This window comes from Phalacrocorax carbo, chromosome 15 (assembly GCF_963921805.1).
Source record: "Phalacrocorax carbo chromosome 15, bPhaCar2.1, whole genome shotgun sequence".
NCBI lineage: Eukaryota > Metazoa > Chordata > Aves > Suliformes > Phalacrocoracidae > Phalacrocorax > Phalacrocorax carbo.
In genome coordinates, this window is record NC_087527.1 from 9,213,161 (window position 1) to 9,239,278 (window position 26,118).

Below are 26,118 nucleotides of genomic sequence, written 5' to 3' on the forward strand. Positions count from 1 at the left end.
CCTACTACTGAAGACATGGGTTGTTGAAGACTGGCCCTTTTAGCTGTCCTATTCTCATGACTGCAGGGAACTGAATGTATTTCAGCAGCTCCCATTTCTCACAACTGCCAACCCTCCAATAAAAACAGTTCTATCTTTTGTCTTCTAGAGAAGAACGTTTAGAATGGCAGCCTGTTTCCTTTGCAGGCGTTGGCCTTTGTATTGTGACTTTTCCAGCACAGTATTTGTGCAAAAAGCTGTACAGTGTTTCTCGTGAAGGTTTGAGTTAAGTCTGGTTTTCTATCATCTAGAGCCCTTGCTTCTGTGTCATAGGCTGACAAAATAACCTATCTCTGCTCAGAATAAACCTGCTTTACCTTAGCCAGAGACCAAGCATTTCAGCCTGGTATCTCAGGAAGCTCTGGCTAACTGATGCAATTCAAGCAGTGAAACACATGCCTGTGGCTTTTTCCTGCTGTAGCCATACAGAAAGCACAAAGTGGAAAGAAAACCTTGGCAAACATCATTCAAGGAAGGTTAGTGACTTAGTGGAACACTAATTTACTAACAAACAACTTCATAATTAAAAAAGCTTTATAGAATATCAAACTGATATTCCATAAAATATACCAAATACCCAATAGGCCAAAATGGGTATGTAAATCTGTTTATTTCTGTTTATTGTAGTTTAAATTACAATTTGTCTACAAAGTGTATTTTACATGAAGTACATCACAGTTTAAAAAAAGTTTATCACAATAACAAGTAATCACAATTACAGAAGGTTATGTTTGTGTCAATGAAATAGAGTGATCCTGATAGCCACCTCAAACACAGAGAAATAGAGAAGTAAAGGAAATAAACTTTAATCCTTCCTAAAATCAAAGTGCTGAATATGAACATTACTGTGGAATAGAAACAGTAAATTCTGCTGTAAATCTAAACTGTTTCAGTGGGGATGGAGTATGGAGAAGAAACAGCCTAGAACAGTTTAAAAGACACAGATGTAGAAAGCTCAGGGTAGCTCTTGGTAAAACAGCATTAATTTTTTTAGTTTAATGTTCACCTGACCAGTATAAGCGTTCTTAATGCACAGCCCTCAGCTTGCCAGTAGAGGGAGAAAAGGGTAAATCAAGGTCTTCTCGATGGCAGTTCTAGTACACAGGTCTCTTCTGGTCCAGTCAGATACATCTGGAAGGTAAAAGAATATTAATAGGGCTTAGGAAAACAGGATATAATCCAAGACCTGTGAAAGTACTTGAAAGCATAACACTTCACATGGCAGAGATTTGGTTCAAGTAAAAATTATTTGAATTAATAAAGGGATATTATATGCAACATACTTTACCAAAATAAATTGGCTAACAAGTTTTTTTGCTAAAAGTTGAGTGAAAGTCTTAGTTTTGGAAAAAAAAAATATTGCAGGAAGTACAAAGGCGATTTGTTTCACCTTCAGAAGATCAGATGATGGTATGTCTATCAGAGCAGGATTTCCACACTTCTCTAGATATTCTCGAATTAGGGCTGTTGCATCATCAGTGCTGTAGGAGACAAAAGTTTATCAACTTTGTCAACAAGTTCTCTAAAAAGCCAAGAATTTAGACTATATACAGTGAAGTATAAAAATAAGGTATGACCCCACGTTTGAAGTCTGATAGGTCCTGTCATTTCCCAGTAGAGGAAAGCAAGCCATGACAAGCCTAGCATTTAACCTGTGGCTGTTAATATAACCAATATATACTAGAATTTAAACAGTTGTTTATTGTTTCCTGTCCCATTTTGACTGTAGGATAACAGGTTACAAAGTGACTTGCAATACTGAGTATTTGGGGCCTAAAAGGAAAGTTTGCAGCTGTGTGCAATGAGCCCAAGTGCTGAGTCACTGGTAGATTGATGATTGAGAGCTGCCCTGCAGCAGGTTCAGTGGCAAGACCCTTTGCTTTATTTAAGTGGAACAGAAGAGGTGTTTCTAGCTCTTGAAAGGCTTAGCAGCAAAACCACTAATTCTTGAGTACGTTTATTTTTTTTAGTGTTCTTATGGCCAAAGCTGTGACTCCCTGATGCCACTAAGCTGAATCCATCTCAAGGTATGGTGAAGTGATTTGAAGTAAGTGTTTGCTATTTCAGTCTAGTTACTTGTGCTATTTTAATGGTATTTGATCTGCCTGTGAGCCCAGGCTCCATAAGCTGTTACTTTGGCTTGAATGGCACTGTAAAACTCTATCCTAAGTATGCAAAGGAGTGCAGTGAGATTTTTATTTTATTTCTTTATTTAACTTAGCAATACTTCAAAAATTCTTGAAGACTAAGTACTAGAAAGTCTCCATGACTTCAATCAAATGAAAATAAAATAAAGATTCAATTTCTGTGGTTGCTATCAGTCACACATCACCTGTTTTATTAACTTACCAGTTCTTTTTGGCAAAATAATCCACCAGTTCTCTCATTCGGTGAGTATTCATCAGTTGCTGCTTCAACAGTGGAAAATACTTAGTTTTCAAGAATTTTTCATATAGCTTCTCATTTATGATACTGTCCAAAACCAAAGATCTGATCTGTAGATTTAAGTTTTAGTAATGGAAAAGTATTAATATTTTAAATATTTAAAAAATTTACTTTTGAATGGAAAGAGCTCAGACTTTTCTTACTTGGACTCCCACAGAGCATGATTTTATTTTTACTTTTTTAGTGCTGTGAAATGGCAGATTTGATGAAGGCTAATCTCAGGATGAGATAGGGAAATGAGTTAAGAAACTTGCCCTTAGGAAGGCAGCCCAAGGCAAGGCAAGAGAATGCAGTTTCATAAGCCTTTTAGCCTTTCTACTTAAAACATTTATTTAGAAAAATATAGTACTGCTGCAAACAATGCTGTCCTACAACTAGGGGCAGCTGGTAACACAGCACTGTGTACATAGATACAAGAAGTTTTTCAGTTGCACAACATTAATAAAAATGCAAAAATGTCTGCAGATATTGCTATATCTTGGGTGCATTATGCCAACTAATGGCTGGCAAGATCAGGAGAGAGAAAAAAATATGTCTGTGAACACTGATCTATCAAAAGAGCCTGTAAATCAAGGGGAAGTGAAGTAAATTTTATTTATTTACCTGAGAAGCAAATGCCACTACTTCTCCAGTATTCATGTGTTCATCTATCTGCTGCAGCACTGTTTCCATGTTACATGTCGATAAGAAACCCTTGCGAAAATAAGTTACAAAACATTCAGAGCAAGCATTTGATTTATTCAGGAACAATTAATATTTTGAAATGCTATGTACAAACATGACATTATCAAACCAGGATCTGTGTGGTTTGTCTGAAAAAGTAGTGCTCATTGCTTTTTACTCTCAAAGGGTATTTTGCTGTAGTTAGAGATTTTTTTTTTTACTAATTGCCAGCAGACTAAGTGTCCTACACTAATGCTGTAATTTGGGAAAATCTTTCTGAGCTTTAATGACTGGAAGCCTAAGAATTTAAGATTCCTTTACTAGTGCCAGTTTGCTTGTGACAAATAAGGGAACAGCCTGTAATGCTTCATCAGGGAGAACAATGTAGAGCATAAATTAATGGAAACAAATGAGAAAAGAAACTCAAGATTCATGAATAGTGAGGATATGGCTTTAAGGCAGAAGGTTTATATCAGCACTTTTGGTGCATATCAAGCATCTTTCTAAAGTCAGGAGCTGCAAACTCAACACTTTTCTATAGTAGGATTCAGTACTTTTCTTACAACCTGCTGTGAAACTAGCCCACTGGTAGCTGCTTGGCAATCACATATGTTACCATAACTTCACACTGCTCTGGCAGGTACGGCTTGGGCTTTGTTGGGTGTTTTTCATGGGTTTTATGGGTGGGATCCTGTACCATATCCTCAAATCTCAGAAGGCAAAGTCATATGACAAAGCTGCTGAGGATGACTTCAAGCTAGCTGGTTTTGCCCCTTTAAAAATAAATTTAAAAAAAAAAGTGGAAGCGTTCACATCATCCTTTTCAGAAGGATAAATTTGGGGCAAAAGCCTTTGTGGGTGGGAAATGCCAAGCAGCTGTCAGCAGTGACATACTGAAATAATATCAGATTATAAACTACCATCTTTCACAGTCTCTGTTGAACATAACATGCTTAAAGACATTTCCCTAGCACAGGTAGAACACAAAGCTTATTATTTACCTGAATTTGCTGCTCTCGCTTCTCATTCTGAGGAATCAGCAACAGGCACCCCAAAGCAAAAGCTGGAAGATCCAACTGTGCATATTGTTTAGCTATTCCGATGACATCCAAGTCAGCCAGCACAGGACACCTTCAGAAGAAGATTAGGAGTGAAAATTCTCAATTATGATTTATATAACGGGATGGCTTAGTACTGTCAACAGAACTGCATGGAGGTTTTTAAGCCAGATAGAACAATACCTTTTTACCTCATCTTATTTTCAGAAATGGCCAAGCTTTGTCAGTTGAAGTTTCACAGAACAGAGATGTGTTATGGTTTTCTAGCTTGAAAAAAAAAAAAGCCACCCAACTTGAGTTTCTTTTTCTAAACACCCAAGGCCTTGTTTTGAGGGGAAGTGTTGGCCAGCTGCCCAGAATAATGCTTTGCTACATACATACATGCACAGCAGTATAGGCATGTTCTTCAGCTGGATCCCTTTCCAGTATTTCCTAACTAACTTTTGGCTCAAGTCAAGCTGTCTGAGCTTCTGGTTCTTCTCTTGAGCAAGTCAATGCATTGTGGTGAATAAGGTAAAGATTTATTGTGCTTTTTTACATTGTGAAGGCAATGCAAAACTAGTTTATGTGTAGAATGTTTGGGAACATTCATACCATAGGTTAACCACGTTTATAGATGTGCAGCTACTGGATTTTTGTCATGTCATTTATTCTTCATAGGAAAATGAATTCTTCCTCTCTTATACTCTGTGCTAAAGTTTTAGGAAATGTGCTGTGTTTTGGGCTGAGCAAAATTATTAACTGGATGTCTAGGGCAGACAGTGAGTCGTCTGAAAATGTCAGGACAGGAACAGATATCCCTCATGGGGGCAGCGACTGGGCAGATAAATTGGTTTTCAGCAGTCTGTGCTGCTGATTCTGAGTCCCAATTCAGAGAGCAGTTCCCAGTATGGTTTAAACAGCCAAGGTAGTCAGTTACAGAACATGTTGTCAACAGTCTCTGGGCAAGCACAGAATTTCTCTTTGGATACATGCCCTGATCCTGTCCTTCCATAAGAGGCAAAAGGTTCTTCCTCATGCCTCAGGTTTCCCAGTGTTTGGAGCAACTTTGCTTGTTCCAGGGCAGGTTGTTGGACAAGAAATTGCAAACAGGGATTCCCACCCAAAATAATACAAATGTGGGATGTACTGTCTACTTACTTGAGCAGAATCACAAAACACTCACAACATTCCTCTAACTGTTTAGGACTTGGTGGACATGAAGCTAAGAAATAAAGAAAACATGATAAAGTAAATATATAACCAAGTTACTATACAAGCATGATAGCTAATAACAAGCTTACCTGTGAGAAATGGTGACAGAACTACACTTCGCCAAGCTCTACTGAAGTTGGGAATCTGTTGACAACAGGGTTTTAAAGTAATATCCAAACACAGTTGTAATTAAGTGTATTTGTAAACACAGACATGCAGATATCCTGACCTGCTGTAGGTGGAAGAAACCTGGCAATTTTCTTTTCTTTTTATCCTGGATGAATTATTCCCAACATTGCTTTCCTCATCTCATAGTTTAAGATTTAGCCATATTTTATTGATGGTAAAATTATTCTGTCCCCTTTTATAAAACCCTTCAAGTAAGTGTTTACTGAAGAAACCATGAGTGCAAAATATGCTATTTCAGTGATTAATAGTGATACTCATCTGCATATTGCATTGTCATAAAAGTAATAATTAAAAAATAATCTTTAATGTATAAGACTTCATGGCATAGATGGCTGCTGTACACAGGCACACAGAGACAGACACACACGCACGATGCTAAATGCCTGTTAAGTGAAGAAAAAGAATAGGAGTCATAGAATATTTGCTTACCTCCCATAATGAATGGATCCCAGTAATTGCTACTAAAACTCTTCTTAGATATTGAATCTGAAAAAAACCCGTTTCATTACAAAATGCTACAGTGTTTTTGAAGATTTAGCAATAGTCTACAGAACTGCATTACACGTCTTGTCTGCAGGATGCAAACTTACAGTTCCTCAAGGTACCTCTGTTCCTTTGGTAGGAGTAACTGATGTGTATAGAAATATGATTTATAGTTTAGTAAATTAAATGAACACAAGCAGTAGTGGCATATTGTCTCAGTAAATAACCAAGATTTCTGGTAGTCTTAATACAATGGTGCTGAAAATTTTATGATTCCAACTTCCTTGCTATTAGTACCTAAATCTCATTAGATTAAAACTAGCTTCAGTACCTGCTCCTGACACAACCACGTTGCCAGGTACACGTTACCTCCTTAGGGATCAACATTACGTAAAGTCTGACCATCAGAGGTAATTAAGATTCTGAATTATAAAAATCAGGATTACTATCCCAATAAATGCATTTTAGGGGTAATATTTTTGTATGTGCACATGCTTACATATATGCACAGTTTGTGCGTGTGTGTATATTTGCCCACAAAAATATGCATATTGTGTTGTAAAATTATAATATGAAGAAATTTTTCAATTTATTATCAGAGGATTTACTCTTGCCATTTGAAAGGCTTTGTGCCTTTAAATAAATATAACTAGAACAATTTAAGATCAAAATTCTCAAGCAGTACTGCTAAAACACAAATTCCGCAAATCTTCATCAGTTTGGTATTTAAGAGCTCAAAGTAACCATGTAAATTATCAATAATTGTTCACAGTAGGTTTATAGTTTATGTATCTATGACATTCTTTAGAAATCAGTGGATAAAAAAACGCCTTTTTTTCACCTCACTGCAGAACTTCATGCTTAAAAATTCCTTACCATATTGAAACCAAGGAGTTTCTGTAGTAGGCCGTTCCACAGCTGGGAATCATATACTTTGTATTCTAGACTAAGTTCTGTCACCAGTCTAACAGCCTAAAGGAGAGCAAGGACACACTGTATTTTAATATACATTCATGATCTACAAAGCTTTACTGCTTGCCAGCATAATTTTAGATTTTTACAGCATTACCAGGACCTTTAAGCCCTGGAAGGCCACTTTCAAAATTATTTTACAGATGTGAGGAGAATTAAAACAAAAAACCCCACCTATACATGATATCACTTTATTTTCTAATTGTAAGAAGGCTAAAGCTTTTTTTACCTGTCATTTTCAAATTTTAGACTAGCATGTGTATACTTCAACGAAATTACAGATCACTTCCATTTCATGGCTATAAATCAGATGTATTACTGTTGAAGCCTTAATAGAATAGTATACTTTTTTTTGTCATACACTGTTGTCTACCTGGAAATCTCATTGACCTGCCCTTGTCTTCAGTGTTAAGTTAGCTGTTTACAAAACATACTTTGTAACACAAAGTAATTGTCAAAGTTACAGTCCTAAGCAGAGCATAACTTAAAACCTATCCCTGGCATATTAGGTAAGTAACTTACAGCTATTCTAAAGGTGTACACCTGTTAATATTTAACTCTCCAAGCAACTTTAAAAAAAAAAAAATAAGGCTTCTGCACCAAATATCTTTCTTCCCAGCCAAGAGACAAAGTATGGGTACACAAAAGTGGGCAAGTACTAGGGAACATTATGTGATGGGTAGAATCCAGTACATCAACAGGTTTGGTTTTTTTTTTGGTCAATCTGAAAGAGGAGAGTCTCTGGGGTAACTGTGTATTCCCTGGTATTTTTAAATAGAATTATGAGTAGCATATCATGAGTAGTGTATGAATAGGACAGAGTACACTGGAACAACACCTGTTTAGAAATGCATGTGCTACACAGAAAGATGTACATTTCACACAATGTGTAGAAAACAAGCAAAAAAATTACGAAGGATTTAAAAATCATACCGTGGGTTCATGGCTGTGATTCTTCCATAGCCCCTTAATCATTCCTTCCTTAGGACTGTTATGAAATGATTCATAAGTATATGGAATATTCAAGATTTCAAACTCTGCCAGATAAATGCAGCATTTCAGAAAATACCTGTAAAAAAGTCCACGCAAAAACAGGAGTTAATGATATTCACAGTGATTATTATATTGTAAATCATACAATCAATCTCAGGATAATATTGGAAAAGTGTCCTTCTGTTGCTTTTAAAAAAAAAAAAAGGGAAAAATAATGTAGACTGTGTTTGTACTTATGAAGGAGATCTTGAAGTAAACTTTCTGGTAATTTTTTAGGGAAACCTCATTTACCCGAATGATGGATATCTTGGATCATCTCTAAAGAGATGTAACCCTTACAACTAAAATTTCATTAATGCACAGAGGCTGCATATTTACAGAAACCCATTTGTAATTATTTGGCATGATGTACTCTGAAAACATCACTTTCCATTAAAAAGGCCCTAATTCCAGATTACCAGCATAGAAATTCTATTCTAGATTTTTTTCTAAGGAAATGAGTTCTACAGATATTTTCAGAGAAACAACATTATTCTGCTGGGGTTCTGGTTCCTTACTTTTGCAGAGGACTATGTCTTTGCAAGAGGACCAATTCTGAACTCTGATGAACAGAATACTATATAAATGGATAGAAGAAAATGCTCTAGTTAGAGAAGTAACTGCAATCTGAACAAAATATTTTCCACGCAATGTCATATTACTTTCAGGTGTACAAATTAGGACTGTGATGTACTGGACTGCATTATAGTGAAGTTAGGAGATCTAGTTATGTTCTTCAGAAATAGGCTTTAAAAAGGTCAAAAACCAGATTAGTAAGAATTAATTCTCCAAATATAATATATTTCTTCCCAGTGGCTGTTAAAGACTAAAAAACCATCATTATTAAGGAACAACTTAATTAAAAAAATCATCTTACTTTACTTTCTCTATGGGTTTCTTGAAGAGTGATTCCACAGTGTTGGTATCTGCCAAGTAGAGCAGACACTTAAGTGCTCTGCTTCTGTGAGCAAACGTCAACTGAGTAACACTAATGGGCTGAGAGGGGGGGAAACAACAATACAGTGAAGAGTCACAATTGGCTGAACTACTACAAAGAGATGTCTAGTATGAGCCTTTCTAAGATTTAGTGGAAATACATGCTAAGTAACAGACTGGTTCACATTCAACTTTTATATTAAGCAGTTGAAATATTTGTCAACTTCAAAGAACACTGCTAAACTAGGTGGTTTCCTAGATTTAAGACTATTAAAGTTTTAGGCAAGAAAAACATTTGTGATATATAGTATCAATAATACATTTAGTAAGTGTGAAAGACTGAAGGTTAAGGTTCTGCTAAAATAATTTTACCACTCTGCTTTAATTTCACTCAAAGTGAGCCAATGTATTACACCAGCTTAAAGAACATTATAGAAAATGTTTAATGAAGTTATTTTCAGATAATATCAGCAATAAATTTAGGAAACCCAGAGTTCAAGTGCTGCTCTTGACAGTCAATAGCAAAATTCAATGTATACCAGTTTTACCCCAAAGGTGGGGGGGGAAACATAGAGCTCATACAGACACATGAACTACCCGAAACACAGATACAAAGGCCTTAGGCTGAAACCCCTACAGTTAAGCAGACAACACTTGATTTCAATAAGAGGTAAAAATTTCCTAGGTAGCAAGCTAAAACAAGGATTTAGCAACTTACAGATGTGGTAGATGTTGTAACTGCAAAAAGCATTCTTGAACTATAATCCATTGGGCGCGACTGAAGTAGATATATAACTCTGCAAAAATGCATTTGTTTTTAATACAAGTACAGCATAGCTACTGAAATATGATATATCAGTATTCATTCAAATAAATATATTTCACTGTCAAAAAGAGATTAAGGATAAGAGGTTCCCAGGGCATAGAAAATGAGGAGAAAAACCTCCAAACCACTACTCTTAAGCACTCACTTACATCTGTAAGTTATTGCAAACAGCATTTCATTGCATAAATATTTGACGATTCAAAACTGATGTCATCGGAAAGTGAAAATAAGAACACAACAGTGAGTTCTGAATCACACAGATTACTGGGTTTCTTCAAAAAGCCACATATAGTTTAACTTGCAAGTTAGCAACAATAGTTTGCCATATTACATGTAAGACAACACACATACCTTCGGAGTTCTTCATCTTCTCGTACATCTCCAAAGATTTCTTGAGTTTTCTTTAAAAAGACATGAAAATCTAGTTGTTAGAGTTTTCTAAATTGTTGGGATAAATAGCTGGGTCATGTTCTTGCTTAAACCTTGTTTTAAAAGCCTGGGCACCCCTGCTCATGCAGCCAAGGAAAGGCATTCTGGCTTTATCAGTTCGTTCTTTCTTTAACCGTATGCTTGGCAGTCAACACCACTCCCCAGGCTGCTAACTAGTATTTTGAAGGAGAGGCAATGCCTGCTCCCTGCCCCTTCTCACCAGTCTGTATGCTGCACAGACAGTAATTAACTCTCTGTTAGCCAAGTTGCAACAGGAGAGGATTCATTCTCTTTCTGCTTCTAGAATCAATGTTTGATGAGGATAATATATTTACAACTCCTTTACTCCTTTAAGCTGGCTACACAACCCTACTGTAGCACCAAAGATAATATTTTAATCTCTATACAGAGAGAAGGGAAAGCATTTCAAATCATTCTCGCTAGAGACAGTAGCGCGCAACAATATTAGAAAGGTATTGAAATTGTTAGTAGTCTGAATTCAAATGCACCTTAAATAGATTAATGAGTGCTAAAGGCAACTTGTGCAAAATAACCTTTCTTTTGATCAAGTGATAAAAATATACATATTTTATGTAACTGGCCATTTTTCTCTGAAACCAAATCTCCAGTGATGACTTACTTCTGAGGGCAGTATACTTGGACACAGCCATTTATCCAGCAGTTTATCCCAAATTTTGTTCATATCCAAATTGTTAATTTCAGCTATCTCCTTAGCTGCTGTATGGATATCTACATAAACAGGTAGAAACAACATATTTACAAACTAGTATTATCTTGCTTAGCATTTTTTGAAGAGCTTCTTTTTGTTCCTTTGAAACTAGATTATGGATACTCACCTGGATAATCTCTGCCAGTTGGATTTTGGATTCTTTGGTCTATACTGTGATGTTCGTATAGTGAAACGATGAGATTTGCTGGTTTCCCAATAGACTTTAAATGCTCTTCAGTGTTCAAGTTATGTGTTATTAGAACATTTTCTGTTGCTGATCGCTTATACTGCATATATAATTTCTTCTGTAGGACTTCTGCTTTTTCATGTGATTCATCCTTTAGCAAAACACAACAGCTCTATATAAAAACAACCTCCTTTTACTCAAAAGCACTAGAAAAATCATCTTAACTTTTTATAGTCTAAAACAGTGAACTGGGTAGCAAGATCTGTTCTTCAGATGTGTCCCCATACCCATATCTACAGATGTCTTTTCTGTAAACAGAGGATATTAGCAAGAAAACGTATTTTGGAAAAAAGTAAACAAAGGTATGTTGTGAAAAAGCCACATAAAATATGTACCACATGCACCAGTATGCAAAATTAAGACATTCTGAGGTAAGATGGAGAAGAAAAAGATTTAATATTAAACCTTGGCTGCTAGAATTACAGTTTAATTTTGGCACAGTTCTAGTGAAAGCTATGACTAAGTATCAGAGAACTATTCAGTGTTCATTGTGCCTCAACAACTCCATCACAAGTTTGATATTTCTAAGCAAGGGTGAGATTCTTATTCACCTTTCCCTACCAACCATGTAAAAATGAGCCTCAGAATCAAGTCAAAACAGACTTTATATATACTACTACACATAGCTAAAGATTCTTGGAAATCAAAGCAAAAATTAAAAACGCTATTGATCTGACAGCTGGAACAGATTTCAAGTCATTCTCCTGCAGCAAGAAAAACGCACAAAACAGGAGAAAAAACCAAATTATTCTTCCTTAAAACTGCATAATTTTTGTCCAACTTCCAAGAACTAAGCCTAATTTTTGTTAGGTTGTGAACTGGAGAAGTTACTGCACAGAGAGGGTTCTTCTGAGGGATCACTTACACAGTCACTTCTCCAAAAGAAAGTACTTGCCCTATGAGGGCTGGTTAAGGTATGATTTACACACCACTATCCAAAACACTAACACAAGTATCTGACTGCAAAACAACAGTTTTCCAAGCAGTTTACCATTACCTTAGCTGTAGTATTCTTTAGCCATTTCTCAGCCAGATAGAGACAGAATTTCAACGCCTGAATCTGGTCAGGACCTTTTTTAAAGAAAAAAAAGGTGGGGGAAGGAAGAAAATAAATTAAGTTTTCATGAATCCTTTCTATAGTACACAGAATATCAATTTTATTTAAATTTTTTTTTATTTAGAAGCTATTTAAAATGTTAGGAAAGTTCTTGTACTTAAAGAGTAAAAAATATTTGGATTCAGATAATAGGAAAGCTAGCTTAAATTTGGCTGTAATATTTATTTTGCTGGAAAACTTATCTCAAGATGGTATGAACTGCAGAAACTTTAAGTAAGGCAACATGGCTTAAGAAGAGAGGAAAATAAGTATTGAATAGTGATGCTGTGTTATAAAATAGCTATTGTTCTAGCCTACTGTTCAAAATTGGATATAGGAGACAAATGCATTTTTATTCTCAAACTTCCCTGGGTTTTATCCAAGAATACTGAAAACATGTTTGGTTACAGGCTAGCTTTTCTTTTCTCAAACCTTTTCTCCTCCTCCCATTACTTCACCCCTCCACTCACCACACAAGCACCTTACCTGTTGGAAAGTCTTGTGCAATCTTGTGAGCAATAGCTACAGCCCACTCTGGATTAATTATAGACAACAGATATGACTGAATCGTATCCACAGTTTTAGCTGTTTCCTTGTTAACAACCGATGTATATCCACTGTTTCTCATTTCATATATTTTTGGTTTCAATTTTTTTTCAAAGACATGTCGAGCTGCAGACATGTGTAAGGTATCCAGTGAAACCTAGAAAAACATTGAAGTAGATTAAGAAATGTCAGAAGCTCTATAGTGAGGCCAAAATCGCGCAAAAGACAGTCGAAAGCTCTTTTTTGTGTGTGGGGAAAAAAATAATTTTGAAATTAATCCTTTCAAGGTACTACTTTACCTTCATTAGTTTGGAAATCAACAGAAGTGTTGGGAAGGTTTCCTCACTGAGCTCTGCAGCTGCAAGGAAAAAAACAGCTGTCTATGAAAGTATCACAGCCCACTTGCAGCTTTCTCTACGAAATGAACTTTCAGTTTATTCTTAGATGCAGACCTCCATTGGGCATGAAAGAATATAATCTTAATCATCCACACTGGCCTGGGAATTGGGATACATGGATTACTTTTGTCTTTGAGAGGTCCTAAGAAAAGAATTTGCATACAGAATTTTGCATTGTATGTATTGTCTTAGCTCGACTAAAAGCCAGTTATGTCTCCAGCAGTGATTTGGGAGTACCAGTGCTTTCAGAAGTACTTGGGATTAAAAATGCATTAATAAAGAAATATAATTAATATAAAATATATACTGTAGAACTTTAAAGTTCAGAGATAGGGAATCATATGTATATCTAGTCATAAAAAACACTGAACTTACATATAATGTTCCAGAAACACTGTGCAGTTCTGAAGAATATCAGATGAAAGGGCAGTCTGGTTTGAGCAGCTGGAGATAAGGGAATCACATGCTCTAAAACATATTGGTGTTCTAGGTCTACAGGTGGAGAAATTCTTCTATAAGATTCCAGATGTTTGAGGAGGCTCAAAGCCTAGGGGAGGAAAAAAATTTTTTAAAGGGCAAGGAAAAAGCAAAAAAGCCACAAGACTATGGTATTTCTCACTGCCGCCCCAGTAAACACACCGAAGTCCTGGAGACACATGGTTTTTTGTCAGAGTTGGTACATATTTGTAGAGGTTTTTATCCCTGCTATGAGCCATTGCTGAGAAACAGGTAGAAATCAGTATTTCTTTAATGATATTTTCTGAGTGAGAGCTGTGTAGATAGAATAATTCAATTGATTTCAACAGAGTCTTGAATAACTATACTAATAAACAGACAAAACAATACAGGTGCCATTAGCAAGGTAAGAGCAACATATTTGGACATACCTGATTTGGCTGGATACTGGTGTTCTTTTCATCAGCACTTTGTATCACTTTCAGGACAATTTCAATAGTTTCATAGTCATAAGGATCAAGCTGTGCAAAATAACAATGTATTTCATAAGATCTTATATGACTTGTCTTATAAAACCATACAACTGAGTTAACTTTTTAAAATTTTAATACCAACTATATTGACATAACACTGAAGAAACAGTAGAATACTTCTCTCAGACAGAAGACTTCCACTTCATAGTCCTATATCCTAAAAAAATTGTCAGGATACTGCAGAAAGACCACACATGAAGTGATGAAAAGAAAGAACACCAAAAAAACCCCAACAAAATCAAGCCCCTCGCCCCTCAAGGGAAGTTGGGAAAAAGACTCTACCTGTCTTTAATTAGATATGTTTTCTATTGTTCTTTCTAGAGAAGCAGAAAACTCAAACTTGACATTTATGTTCTTTAATAAAACTGGGAAAAAATAACCTTTTCAAATTTCTGTGGAATTATTAATCTGCTGTTCAAGTGACATGCAGCATTTGAGACTAGATGCATACGTCAGGGATTCTTGTTACTTGTTTTGGTGAGTTGCTTTTTTGTTTTGTTGTTGGTTTGTCTGGGATTTTTTGTTGTTGTTTTTACCTTGTACAGTATTCTGCTGAGGCTAGCGACCAGGTCTGTTGTGCTTTTCAGTAGAGGAATTATTTCTAGGGCTCTAGCTAGTAATGTGGAATGAGGTTGCTTCTCACTGTATTCTGCAGAGTCATCTTCAACATGATTTGTATTAGCATTCTGGAGAAGAAGTGTTTCAATGCAAAGCTGCAGTGCGGCATCACTGTCCAGCATGAAAGTACTGTAAGAGGACAGAATATTATTTGTCTGTGATCTATGGCAGCATCAAGGTGCTCATTTCCTTATTAATAAATTCACCAGAGACCAGTATGTATTCTGATTAATAATTTTTTTAAAAACCATCAATTTGCATATTACATTAATTAGGATCTATTTAAACAAAAATAGATGTCAGTAGGCATGATTATTATTGCAGCATCAATTAAACACAATTGATTTGCTTCAATTATTACCTGCAGTAATTCAATACGAGATCTGTGTCTACTTTGGGATTTTGTACCAGCGTTCTTATGAGTTCCTTCTTCCGTATTGGTGGTTTTCTAAACACAGCCTCGAAAGAAATCTATAGATAAATAAACATTTTATCTTCTTCCCAAACAAGTATTTTAGATAATATCAAGACTAATTCCTTATATAGTTAACATCTTACATTTTCTTTAGTTTCAATCCAGAGATCTTTCAGAGCAGGAAAAAGCAGTGCATTTGTTTACTATGCCCTGTGCCAAATAATACTTAAGCACTTAAAAGTTCTTTTATAGCACCCTCTGTTATTGCATTTCTCAGTTTCTGAGGTTTATTTAAGCAGACAAACAGAATCAAAAATGAAAAACAAAACAGAACCCCAACTTTCCTTACATTTGAATGGGAAATCTCTCTAAAAATCCCAATATAGCTCAGAATACAGTGACATTCAATCAGTTAATAAAATTCTAAAAGAAATAAATAAAAAAGAAAAAAACAATCAAACTTACACCAAATTTACCAAGTTGGATACCCCATTCTGCATCAGTAACTAATTCTTGGAATTTTGTTTTTTCTTCTGCTTCACCATATTGGTTAGCAAGCTGTACTCCGACCAGAGCTACTGCCTAAAAGGAGTGAGAAGTGAAGTGAATACAAGTATCATAAGTAATCTGAAAATTGGGAATCCTGAGGTCTAAATCCTTAGAGGAACTTAAAACAGTTCATAGGTGATCACACAACTGTGTAGAACAAAAACAAGCCTCAGAGAGGGTAATATCAGGATTACCCCACCTCCTGAGTCAGCAGTTCTATGCTACTTTAAAATTCAGTTTCTTTCTCAAAAATATTGTTAATATTGTACTAGTGAAAGTAATAAAAAAGGTATTTTTAGACATAATCTTTCCTCCAAATTTATGTCACTCTCCCTCTCAATTTCTTTGTTATGCTTTACTTCCCATCTTCCATTATATTTTAATAGATATATTTAGTTATTCATTCCATTCTTGACAACTGCTGTCAGAGAACAATTTCTCCAAAACATAATGTAGGTATAAAATACGGTGGGACCTGAAATAAACAATCTCAAGCTTTGGACTAAGTCATGATGAGGTAACCTAATACTTGGATTTACATCATGGTAACTATTCACAGCAACCTCCTGTGCACAATCTTACAGTGGTAAAGAGAGGTATCTTCTCTCTCAGTGGTGCCCTAAACAAGGAACTTGTTCAAACAGCTATACCCTTAATAATGGCACACTATTGCACTTCCATATGATATTGCTGATGTCTTTTTAAAATATACTCTTTAACATGCTCTATTTGCTGAAGAAATAAGATTGCCGTTGAGTTTACCAAAACTTTTCTGTAATTTTGCCATGTATTGTTTATGACATCCCAGAGCTTATTGAACATATCTTCCTTGGGCAAAATTGTGCAATAACCCAATGCCAGGTCCTGGTCTATGAGACGACAGTTGAACACCTGTGTTTTAGGGGAAGGAAAAAAAAAGCAGCTATAAACCTTAGGAATTTATTTTAATGGATCTCTCTGTGTAAAGTATAAGACATAAAAAGTACGCTGTATTTAGAGGTGTATTGGGCCTTTAAATTACAGGGGGCAAAATGCATTTCTGGTTTTAGAACTTAAAATCTCAATATCCTGAAGCCAGTTTAGAACTAACTTCCCTTATTCTAAGCTGCCTTACAAGATGGTATATCGCAGATTTTGCAGATAGCTTTTTATTAAAAAAAACCCTCCCCTCAACTAGAAGTAGTCTACAAATCTAAAATGAAACCAGGATTGGAAATAAGATAGAGAATACCTACAGATCATAAAGACTCCTATTACAATTTAGGAGTCCTTAAGGGATCCCACAAAGAGGAAGCTCCCACTGTACACGACCTTTCAGGCATAGAAACTAGTGTACAATCAAAGAGCCATAGTCTGTAAGAGGCTCAAATATGCCAGGGCTACAACGTGTGGCTGCCAGCAAGGTGGTGTCTGTTCAAAGGCTGTTCAGAAATATGTGCTCCAGCTGTGGCAGGAAGCAAGGCAGCTGGGACTCCAGAGACCAACACTGCCAGGCCATCCAGCCCACCCTTGCCCTGTTCTGGTGTTGAGACGTGAGGCTGTGGAACCCAATCCCTTCCCACCACTGCAATACTGTCGGTACTTCCCTTCACCTTCTCTACAGTTTTCCAAAGTGTGTGATTTTCCCAGAATGCATGGGCTTTGTGGTGTTTGGCCACAGGACAATTTCAGAATGGGCTTCTGCAGTAGGAAGGGTAGCCCCTTGCTTCACAGCAGAAGAAAGGAGCTCACTCTTACCCTTTTCAGAACATTCTTACCTTGTGTAGTAAGGTCAGGATAGTGGTCATAATTACTGAAGTACACTTCTGTTTCATAGCAACGAGAAAGCTTTTGGTTTCAGCTAGCATACTGCTATCATGTAACTATTATAAGAAAAAGACAGACAGCATATGGTTAAAAACAAATTCTAAGCCTTCGACTTCTCGTTTACAGCATAATAGGAGGTACTATAGTGATTGTATTTTCAGATTTAATTAAGGTCTTATAAACATCTCCTCCAGGATTTCCCAATGCTTTTGAACTAAGGAATATTTCTTGAATGTTCTACTTGCAACTTTTCCCATACTAAGCAATGATAAAACAATGTGAAAGAACATAATAAACCATAATTAACATTCATTTTATTCCTGGCCTTCCTGCAGAAACAAGAAGTTTACTTCTGAACATACTTTGCCCCAGAAACAGAGGACCATGAAAAACAGGGAAGAAACTACCAGCTCCTTTTACAAAATGACTCAACAACTGATCAAGTGGTGGTAATTTTTAAAAGGTCACGGTGATAGCCCCTTCCATACCTATCAGATTCTTATATAACTACTCTAAACTTGTTAATAGTTGGCAGACTTCTAGATTTATTCTCAGCAAAATTCAGCATCATCATGGCTATACCTTTTCACTCAGGGACAAATCCATGTTATTTGATACGCCATGCTGAAGACAGGATCCAAACGAACAGACTATTAGCCGCAGAGTTAACTCACACTGACTGCACTCCATGAGGTTCTGTAGCACTGCACAGATGGGAGTCCTAGCTGGCAGTAGAAGGTTCTGTCCTGTGTTTTCAACATGTATCAAACAGCCCCAGAAAATAATTAGTGTATTTATATTAAGCATATTGTTCTTGCAATTAATATCAGCAGTTTACCTTTTTCTTCATTAAATTTATGACAAAATATCAGTCGTAGCTCCCTTTGAAACCTTAAATTTAAAGGCTTTTAATTTAATACAGGCTCACATTTTAGTTCAAAAACCAGAAATTGGTCATCATCTTGGATGATGGCTCTAATGGATCCTGGCTCCTGGTGGTAGAACTTCTGTACTGAAGTACAGGCTTTGACAACATGCTGAAAGTCACATAGCGGAATGGTAGCAATTACCACCCAAACTGGTGTCTTCTGTGCTGAACCAAGCTATTCCCCTAGAATATGGCTTTAAGTGGAACATCTAGGGACCTATTTAAAAAACTACAAGTTAGTCATGCTTGTGTAAGTTTAATTTAAACCTCACATTTTCTGGTTTATACTTTTAGCATGGTGAATTTGCCGTCATGATACCTTTAATAAATGTGCAGTTTGCCAGGCTTGTAGAGTCCAAAGGATACAGCTTGTTCTCTGAAAGACAGACAAATACACAGTGTTTCAAGATCTCAGCAACACTATGAAGCCTGGAAGTATATTAAAAATATTATATTTCAGGGACAGTATATAAAATAAAGACCCATGAACTCTAAGAGCCAGGACTGCTATTTTTCAATGTGTCTAATCAGAAGTTATTTTTTGTAAAATACCTTTTCAAACACACAAAGGAATACAACCCAACAGTTCACAGTAACTACTTTGTGTGATAAAACAGTCAACATAAATACTTCACCGTGAAGGTAATAAACCTATTCAAATCAATCAAATTAGGATATCCTTTAAAAGGAGATTTAGCACTGTGCAACAATATTTGCAGTTATATGCTTTTATTAAACACCTTAGGAAAGAAAGCAGTTATAGCTTCTTTCTAAAATATTCTCAATATTTCTAAAATATTCAGTTCTTTTAGAGAGCTGAGAGTATTTTTTCAGCACCTACAATGCTGTAGAGTTTTATTTATAGTACTTGAAATTTTCAAAAAGTTGTGTGTATCTACAATGGGTTATAATACAAGGACAATCATTTTAGAATAAGCTGAAATTCATCTTGATAAAATCCTGTCTCCATTAGTGGCTACCAGAAGATGTCTAGAGAAGATCGTAAAAGAAAGGGGCAAGTTTATAGTAACACTTCTCCAGAGCATTCTCCATGTTTTCAGGTATCTGTCATTCAGATTCTTCCTGAACCAGAAAAGACCCAAAGTAATCTTTACATTCTAGACCCTCTCCCAATGGATATTTCTTCCATGAGTTTGTCTAATTGAGATGTGAGGTGACAATTTCTACACACATGCTGAGTTATTTGTATTCCTAGATAAAAATCAAAATGAAATATAGATTGTATATTGACCCAATATTCAGGAAAGTAAGTTTACCACAAACAGGCAGAAGAGAGGAAATAGTTTCATATGCAACAGGAAGAGCTATCTGTGGATCAAGAACTATCCCATCTTCATTAAAGAAGTCATCATAAGTCCATTCTTCATAAGGATCTTTATCTCCTCCAAAAGATGTTGTCTAAATAACAATATTGTCAAAAATACACACGATAAAAAGGGTAGCTAATAAGTGTACTAAAAAACTAATTAAGTGGTGCAAGAGATTCCAGTTTTAAAATTCAGGAATAGAACATGATCTTCTATTTGAAAATGGATTCTACTACACTGTATTTGTTAAATGGCCAATAGCATTAAACACATTTCCTACTTAGAGTGGCCACATTTCTCTTTAATGTTGCAGTTAATTGTACAGCCAAAGTGCATTCTTAATTGATTTAATGGAGGCTTTCATAAACATTTTTGGCCAAATATTATAAGCAAACATTTTTCAAATGGATCATTTTTTAGAAAAATAACATTCAGTGCATAAATATGCTTGCCTAGTCACTTTAATCTATTCCTCTCAGACTGTAAGAGCCCATTCATTTCAAGTAGCCTAAAGCAATGCTTGATGTGAACAACAAACAAAGATACTATTCAAGAACTTGATCCATCTTAGAGTTTTACAAAACTGTTGGGAATGCCTTTAGATAATACATGCATTTAAAAATCAAATCCTCCCTGCCATATTTTTTAAAAAACAAAAAATAACCTTTTTTAAAGTCAGCTCTCTATGCTCTCTAGCAGTCCTGGCAGCAGCTATTCAATAAAAATCACTAGTATTTTCAGTCTCATTAGCAGGATTTATTTTACTGAAAGATAAGTGGAGACTCCTACTTGTGCCACAGCTGCACTGCTTTTAGTACTCAAATCAGTTTACTTTCACCCTGAAGTACATGCACGCTCAGGGAAATTTTTATTTGTAGAGCTGTGTGGGTTTTTGTTGTTGTTTGTTTAAAAAGCAAACATTAAATATTGCTGGAGAAATGGGAGAAAAAAAAAATGTATGTACAGTGATCACTACTCAATCAAGACATTACATGTATTAAAAAAAATATATTTAAGTTAGCAAAAAATACCTTTGCTGTAAATCCATAGTTTTCTATTTGGCACTGTCTGTAAATTTCCTTGGCAGCCAAAGTATATTTACATAGTTCCAGAGAATCTAATAGTAAATCTGTAAAAATACTAAGATCATTAGTATACTATGAATGGAAGGTTCACATGCCCTACTCAAAAGAAACAATTTTTTGCAGCACTTGTTTTTACAGATGCATATATAAAAATTCACTTTGTTTTCATGTTTATTAAATACTGTTTGGAAAGTTGGGTTCCCAACATGAACACAAATAAATGGTGATACTAATTACCTGGACTACACACTGTAGCTGCTTGGCAAGCCATTTCATAGATAACTGCTGGAAGATTCATATCTTTAGGCGTGATCATTGGAACGTCAGCTCCCAACATATGACAAAGCCTTTGACATGCTGTAAACAGCAGCTTCCCTGTTTCTTCATTACAGTGATTTTCATAGAACTCCCTATTTAAAAAAATGGATATTAAAAAAAAAAGTCTGTAAGGCTTTTAACTTAAGGCTACATTCTGTTCAAATTATTTAATTCTTTTTAACTTATTTCACCTATCCACTGCACCTAAAACTTTTGTGGCTGAAGTGAAAAAATATAACAGAGCTCATCTTAGAGATAGATGTATATCAAAGCACAGAGAACATGTCAAAAGTATTTAACATTTTCATCTGATCTTTTTTGGGGGGAGGTGGTGGTAAGTTTAAATTATCTGAAAACCTAAGCTTGAGGCAGAGACCAGCTAGAAATGGTGATGTGGTATGTATAGTCAGCATACAATAGTTTTCTTCTATCTGTGTAAGCCAAGAAGCTCTTACAAGAGTTACTTAATATTGTGCCTTACTTATCTCTCGCTATAAAACTGTAGGGAATCTTTTTACTTAGTAATGGCAAAAACCAATGGCAATTTTCAGAGACAACTACTTAACTCTACACTCAATATTGCATACAACCAATATAAGCATGTTGCTTAAACACAGTTTGAGAAAAAAACAAAACAAAAAAACCCCTAAAACAAAAACCCCTTTCTTTTGCTCTAATTCTTCTTACTTCTGCAAAGTATCAGAAATAGTACAGAAAAGCCCATTAGAAGTTATAATCTTGGAAACCTCTGCAATTTTACCTGCATATTTTTACAGCATCTTCAACTTTGCCAGCATCTAGTGCTCTCAAGGCCAGTTTTTCTCCCAGTTCTTGCTCTGACCTTTGCAGGAGCAAAGCCAGTCTATACAACCTTGATTCAGTAGAACGGTTCTTGGTTTTACCATCTTCTGAATTACAATTCATTGTTTGCACTTTTCTAGGCTTTGACAGAGATCTGACAGTTTCATAGGCCTTTATGTGCTGTTCAAGAAGCCTAGACATCAGCGAAGGATTCCTAAATTCTTCTACTGAAAGAAAGATATCAAAATCTTCCTGCAACAAAAAAATAAGATTATATATTTGTATTCATGTAGCTTCCTTTAAAAATGTCAGGGGTTTTTTTTTGTTGTTAAAATGTTTTTATTTTTTATTTTATTCTTAGAGGACTACTTTCATTATGTAGTTGACTTCACTAGTTTCTACCAATTACTGATTTATGTAATAAATTAGAGAATTTTGCCAGGCAGTAGGTAAGAAAAATAAATAAACCCTGAAGGATACTATGTGCCCAAATGCTGTAGTAAATAATTTGAGTTTACAAACCATAATAAGACCGTAATAACCTCTTATGGTACTCTATCATGAAATCTTTGAAGTGTTAGCAATTAAGGCTTTGGGAGAGTATCTAATTTTGGGGTTTAAATAAACAACTGAGTTCTAGTAATTGGGAACTTTCCCAGGCACTATTTAAATTGCTAAATTAGCCTTAGAATATCTTTGAAGTCAATAATAAAAAACAACCTTTGCACATAAGTTGTAAATACAGTTAATTTAAAATATAATCCATGTTATAAGAACAACTGGAATAACTACAGCAAATCAAAAGCAGTTTTAAACTATAAAGATATCTACCTGCAGGGTAGCAAGTGTTTCAAACATTTTTAAGTTTGCTTCACATTCATCTTTCTTCAGAGGATTGTCTGTTGGAGGACAAAAACAATTACTTCCTGGCTCCACTTACAAAGAAAATTTAAGATTTTAAACTTGTAGCTTACCTCTTTGAATGCTGAACAGGAATTTAAGGATTTCCATGAGTGTCTTAGTCATAAACATTTGTGTTTTGCGCTGCAGGAAAGGAAGAGGTTAATGTTTTGTTTAGTCAAAATGTTGCCAGTAACAGACAGTGACCCTCAGGCTTCTACTCTATTAAAATACTATGCAACACTCTACAAATGTCTTAAGCAGCAATTCTCAAGTCTAAGATACAACCAGTTGGAAAGCAAGGGAACAGAAAGTTATTGTAAAGATGCACCCTTTATAGAAATAGCAAATATTTTATAGCTGTAGTATGTACGTACTCCACAGTCTGTTAGCTCTCACAGGAGTTTTGAAAATATCCACCCTTCTCCCTTTGTTCTTCCTTCCCTTGCCTAGAATAACTCCCTAAAACAACTATTAACAAAAATTCTCTTCTGTGGTTGCAAGACAGTAATGTGTACTGTCAACTGTGAAGCTTCAACCCACTTTAGTGCGTGGCAAAGCCGCCCATACTGTTTTTAAACAGATGTTTTCCGAGCAACTGAAGAACTGGAAAATGTGTAGGACTAGAGGTATAATAATGCAGCAGGATTTAGAAGTTATTAATGGAATTCAGATAGTCATGCTACTGTGTGGAGATGTCTTTAAAAATAACAAAGAGTAATTGTATGGCATACAGAATCAGAATAAACTGATATTGGAAGAGGCTTCAAAAGGTTACCTAGTCCAACCTCTTGCTTAAAAGCAGGAACAGTTCATCATCCATTTTTGCTGGAAGACACAGTTTTTACATTTGCATTCCCTACCTTTTTTTAAGCATCCAGGTAAGAATAGCATTTAGAATAATTTGTGCACAGTTTATGATGTGAAGTGACTTGGTACCTCTTCAGAATTATCTGCTTTATTCTGTAATACCAGTGTTCCCCATACAGTCAGTCTCTCTGCAACTTCCTCAGCTTCAGCAAGATTCAGAGATTTTAACAAAGTCAGAGATTCCTCTCCCTGAAGAACAACAAAAAAAGTAAACCAGAAATAATCAATAGAAAAGGGCATTTGCTTTTGGAAAAGTTATGTGTAATCCCTTGCTTGATGGCCAATTGGGTGAAATTAATCTTCTGCTGATGAACTTCCAATCTCTTTAGAAAATATTTACTATGACATGACTTCCTTAAACTCCCTGAATAGTTTTTACTAAATCTATGTGTTTACTCACTAATGGTTATAATAGGCAAATTAAAATGCATTTCTGTTCATTGGCAATTACGCAATGTTTTTAAAACAGTATGATTATCAAGAATACCATGTGTTAATAAGGCAGAACAAATGTTAACCTGAGAAATGCTATTTTGCAGAGGAGTTAATTTGATTCCTTTAATCAAAAAGCCTCATTTTCTTCAGGTCAAAGAGACCCCAGTAGCATAACCAGGCACAAGCACATGGTATAAAGGTAATCACACCCACTATAACGTAGCAAGCAAAGTTAAATGTTTCTATTTAGGACATCCAATGTAATTTAAAGATAACAGGGTTTTTCTTGCTACACTGGGACTTGAAATTAACTTGGAAGAAAGCTTCATATTAATAAACATTCAACACCCTGTATCACAAGACAAATGTTCAGGTGCTCTCAGTACTAAAGAGGCAGATCTGCACTCACGTGGGGCATTGTTGCATTAGAAGAAAGTGTTTCTCAGAAGAAAGAATCTTTTTTGTTGCTGTTGGCAAGAAAGCAACTTGCCCCAAAACAACTCTAGCACAAACAGTATGTGAAAATATGTAAAGACTTAATTCCAAACTTGCCTTGTATATTGTGGGTCATAATTTTCATCCTTTTTTGCCACAAATGAAGTATGGCTCATGAAGATTAAAACTCTGATAAAGGTCTCATTTTCAATGTTAAGTATAGGCAATTATGTGTAAAATTAATAGAGCCATTAAAAAAAAAAAAAAAAAGAGATATGTAAGCCATGTATAAGATTTCAGCAAGTAGTACAACTCGCCCGTTTTGAAACTCAGCTTCAGTGTCTTTAAATTCTGAGATCAACTGACATGAAGTATTTTAATACCCTTTCTTTGTCGATCAGGTCTATCATCCTCAGGATGTAGACTTCCACAGTGGGCAACATATATGCTGCTACAATTTTCAAAGCATCCTCCAAAGAAGTAGGGGTATCTTGTTTAAGAATGTATTTCACCAGCCTCTGTAAGAAAACAGGCATGGACTTTAGTTTCTTGATGTACGGGGTAACAAAGGAAGACATTCATACGCACTGCTTCTGCATTGTAATTGTACAGCTCATACCAAACAAGTTACCTAGAAGTTTAAAACTTTTGTCTAGAGAAAACTTGACTAAAGCATAACTGGGAGAAGACTGGGCTTGGGGAAGAGAATTAACCTAGGAACACTCAAAAAATCAGGGGACTCATCTGGTTCCACAGGATGGCAAGGAACTTTTCCAGAAATACTAATGTTTTCTCCCTAATAAAGGGGAGGTACTTTAAAAAAAAAACCAAAAAAACCCCCAAAATCACCACATATTGTTCACTGTGACCTTAGGAGAAATCAGATCTGAAGTCTTGAGAGGACTTAGCCTTCCATTTTCTTAGTTTCCTCTTTTCTTTCCTGCCCCCCATACACAAAGTACTATATTATCAATGCTGTGCTAATCAGGTTGGGCTAAGCTAATCCGCTAATTCTTGAAAAAAAGAGTGGGCTTTCAGGCAAAAAATGTGTCCCAACAAGACAAGAAAAATGGATATTGATAACAAGTGGGAGCTACCAGTTGCTAAGATTTTTTTAAAAGTCTGGCTTATAATACCCCGTGAAAATACATGCAAGTAAGTGTAGGGATTTTTGTTTAACAGAAATAAGAGTAATGTTGATCACTTACCATTATCATCTGCTTGTCCTTTAGAAGATTAGTATCTCTTATCCCATAGGCTCGCAAAAGCTTCTTCATCTCCATTAGTCGGTAACTTTCCTGCAGTAACTTCACTCTGTGGACAAATTAGACTATTTACTGGCTACCTACAGCAGTGTG

General features: G+C 35.6%; 1 protein-coding gene across 3 annotated transcripts in view; it reads right to left on the reverse strand.

Moving 5' to 3' along the window:
• Positions 1-631: 631 nt before the first annotated feature.
• Positions 632-26,118, reverse strand: part of KNTC1 (kinetochore associated 1) — a 42,279-nt gene continuing 16,792 nt past the window's right edge. The window contains exons 29-64 of one of the 3 annotated variants that reach the window (XM_064466094.1): positions 25,969-26,074; positions 25,144-25,278; positions 23,960-24,079; positions 23,095-23,164; positions 22,952-23,019; positions 22,080-22,372; positions 21,239-21,411; positions 20,948-21,045; positions 19,866-20,007; positions 18,908-18,964; positions 18,243-18,406; positions 17,612-17,716; positions 16,617-16,745; positions 15,771-15,887; positions 15,252-15,361; positions 14,809-15,019; positions 14,171-14,260; positions 13,659-13,830; positions 13,185-13,243; positions 12,826-13,042; positions 12,241-12,314; positions 11,124-11,334; positions 10,907-11,016; positions 10,189-10,238; positions 9,730-9,808; positions 8,953-9,071; positions 7,977-8,112; positions 6,948-7,043; positions 6,018-6,074; positions 5,489-5,543; positions 5,346-5,409; positions 4,149-4,278; positions 3,088-3,177; positions 2,389-2,534; positions 1,430-1,520; positions 632-1,170 (exon numbers count right to left, since the gene is read on the reverse strand). In XM_064466094.1, coding sequence (XP_064322164.1) covers positions 1,111-1,170; positions 1,430-1,520; positions 2,389-2,534; positions 3,088-3,177; positions 4,149-4,278; positions 5,346-5,409; positions 5,489-5,543; positions 6,018-6,074; positions 6,948-7,043; positions 7,977-8,112; positions 8,953-9,071; positions 9,730-9,808; positions 10,189-10,238; positions 10,907-11,016; positions 11,124-11,334; positions 12,241-12,314; positions 12,826-13,042; positions 13,185-13,243; positions 13,659-13,830; positions 14,171-14,260; positions 14,809-15,019; positions 15,252-15,361; positions 15,771-15,887; positions 16,617-16,745; positions 17,612-17,716; positions 18,243-18,406; positions 18,908-18,964; positions 19,866-20,007; positions 20,948-21,045; positions 21,239-21,411; positions 22,080-22,372; positions 22,952-23,019; positions 23,095-23,164; positions 23,960-24,079; positions 25,144-25,278; positions 25,969-26,074 — 4,204 coding nt within the window. In that variant the 3' untranslated portion in view covers positions 632-1,110. Of the gene's footprint in view, positions 1,171-1,429; positions 1,521-2,388; positions 2,535-3,087; positions 3,178-4,148; positions 4,279-5,345; positions 5,410-5,488; positions 5,544-6,017; positions 6,075-6,947; positions 7,044-7,976; positions 8,113-8,947; positions 9,072-9,729; positions 9,809-10,188; positions 10,239-10,906; positions 11,017-11,123; positions 11,356-12,240; positions 12,315-12,825; positions 13,043-13,184; positions 13,244-13,658; positions 13,831-14,170; positions 14,261-14,808; positions 15,020-15,251; positions 15,362-15,770; positions 15,888-16,616; positions 16,746-17,611; positions 17,717-18,242; positions 18,407-18,907; positions 18,965-19,865; positions 20,008-20,947; positions 21,046-21,238; positions 21,412-22,079; positions 22,373-22,951; positions 23,020-23,094; positions 23,165-23,959; positions 24,080-25,143; positions 25,279-25,968; positions 26,075-26,118 lie in introns of those variants that run through there. The other 2 variants (XM_064466092.1, XM_064466093.1) reach the window with 2 other exon arrangements.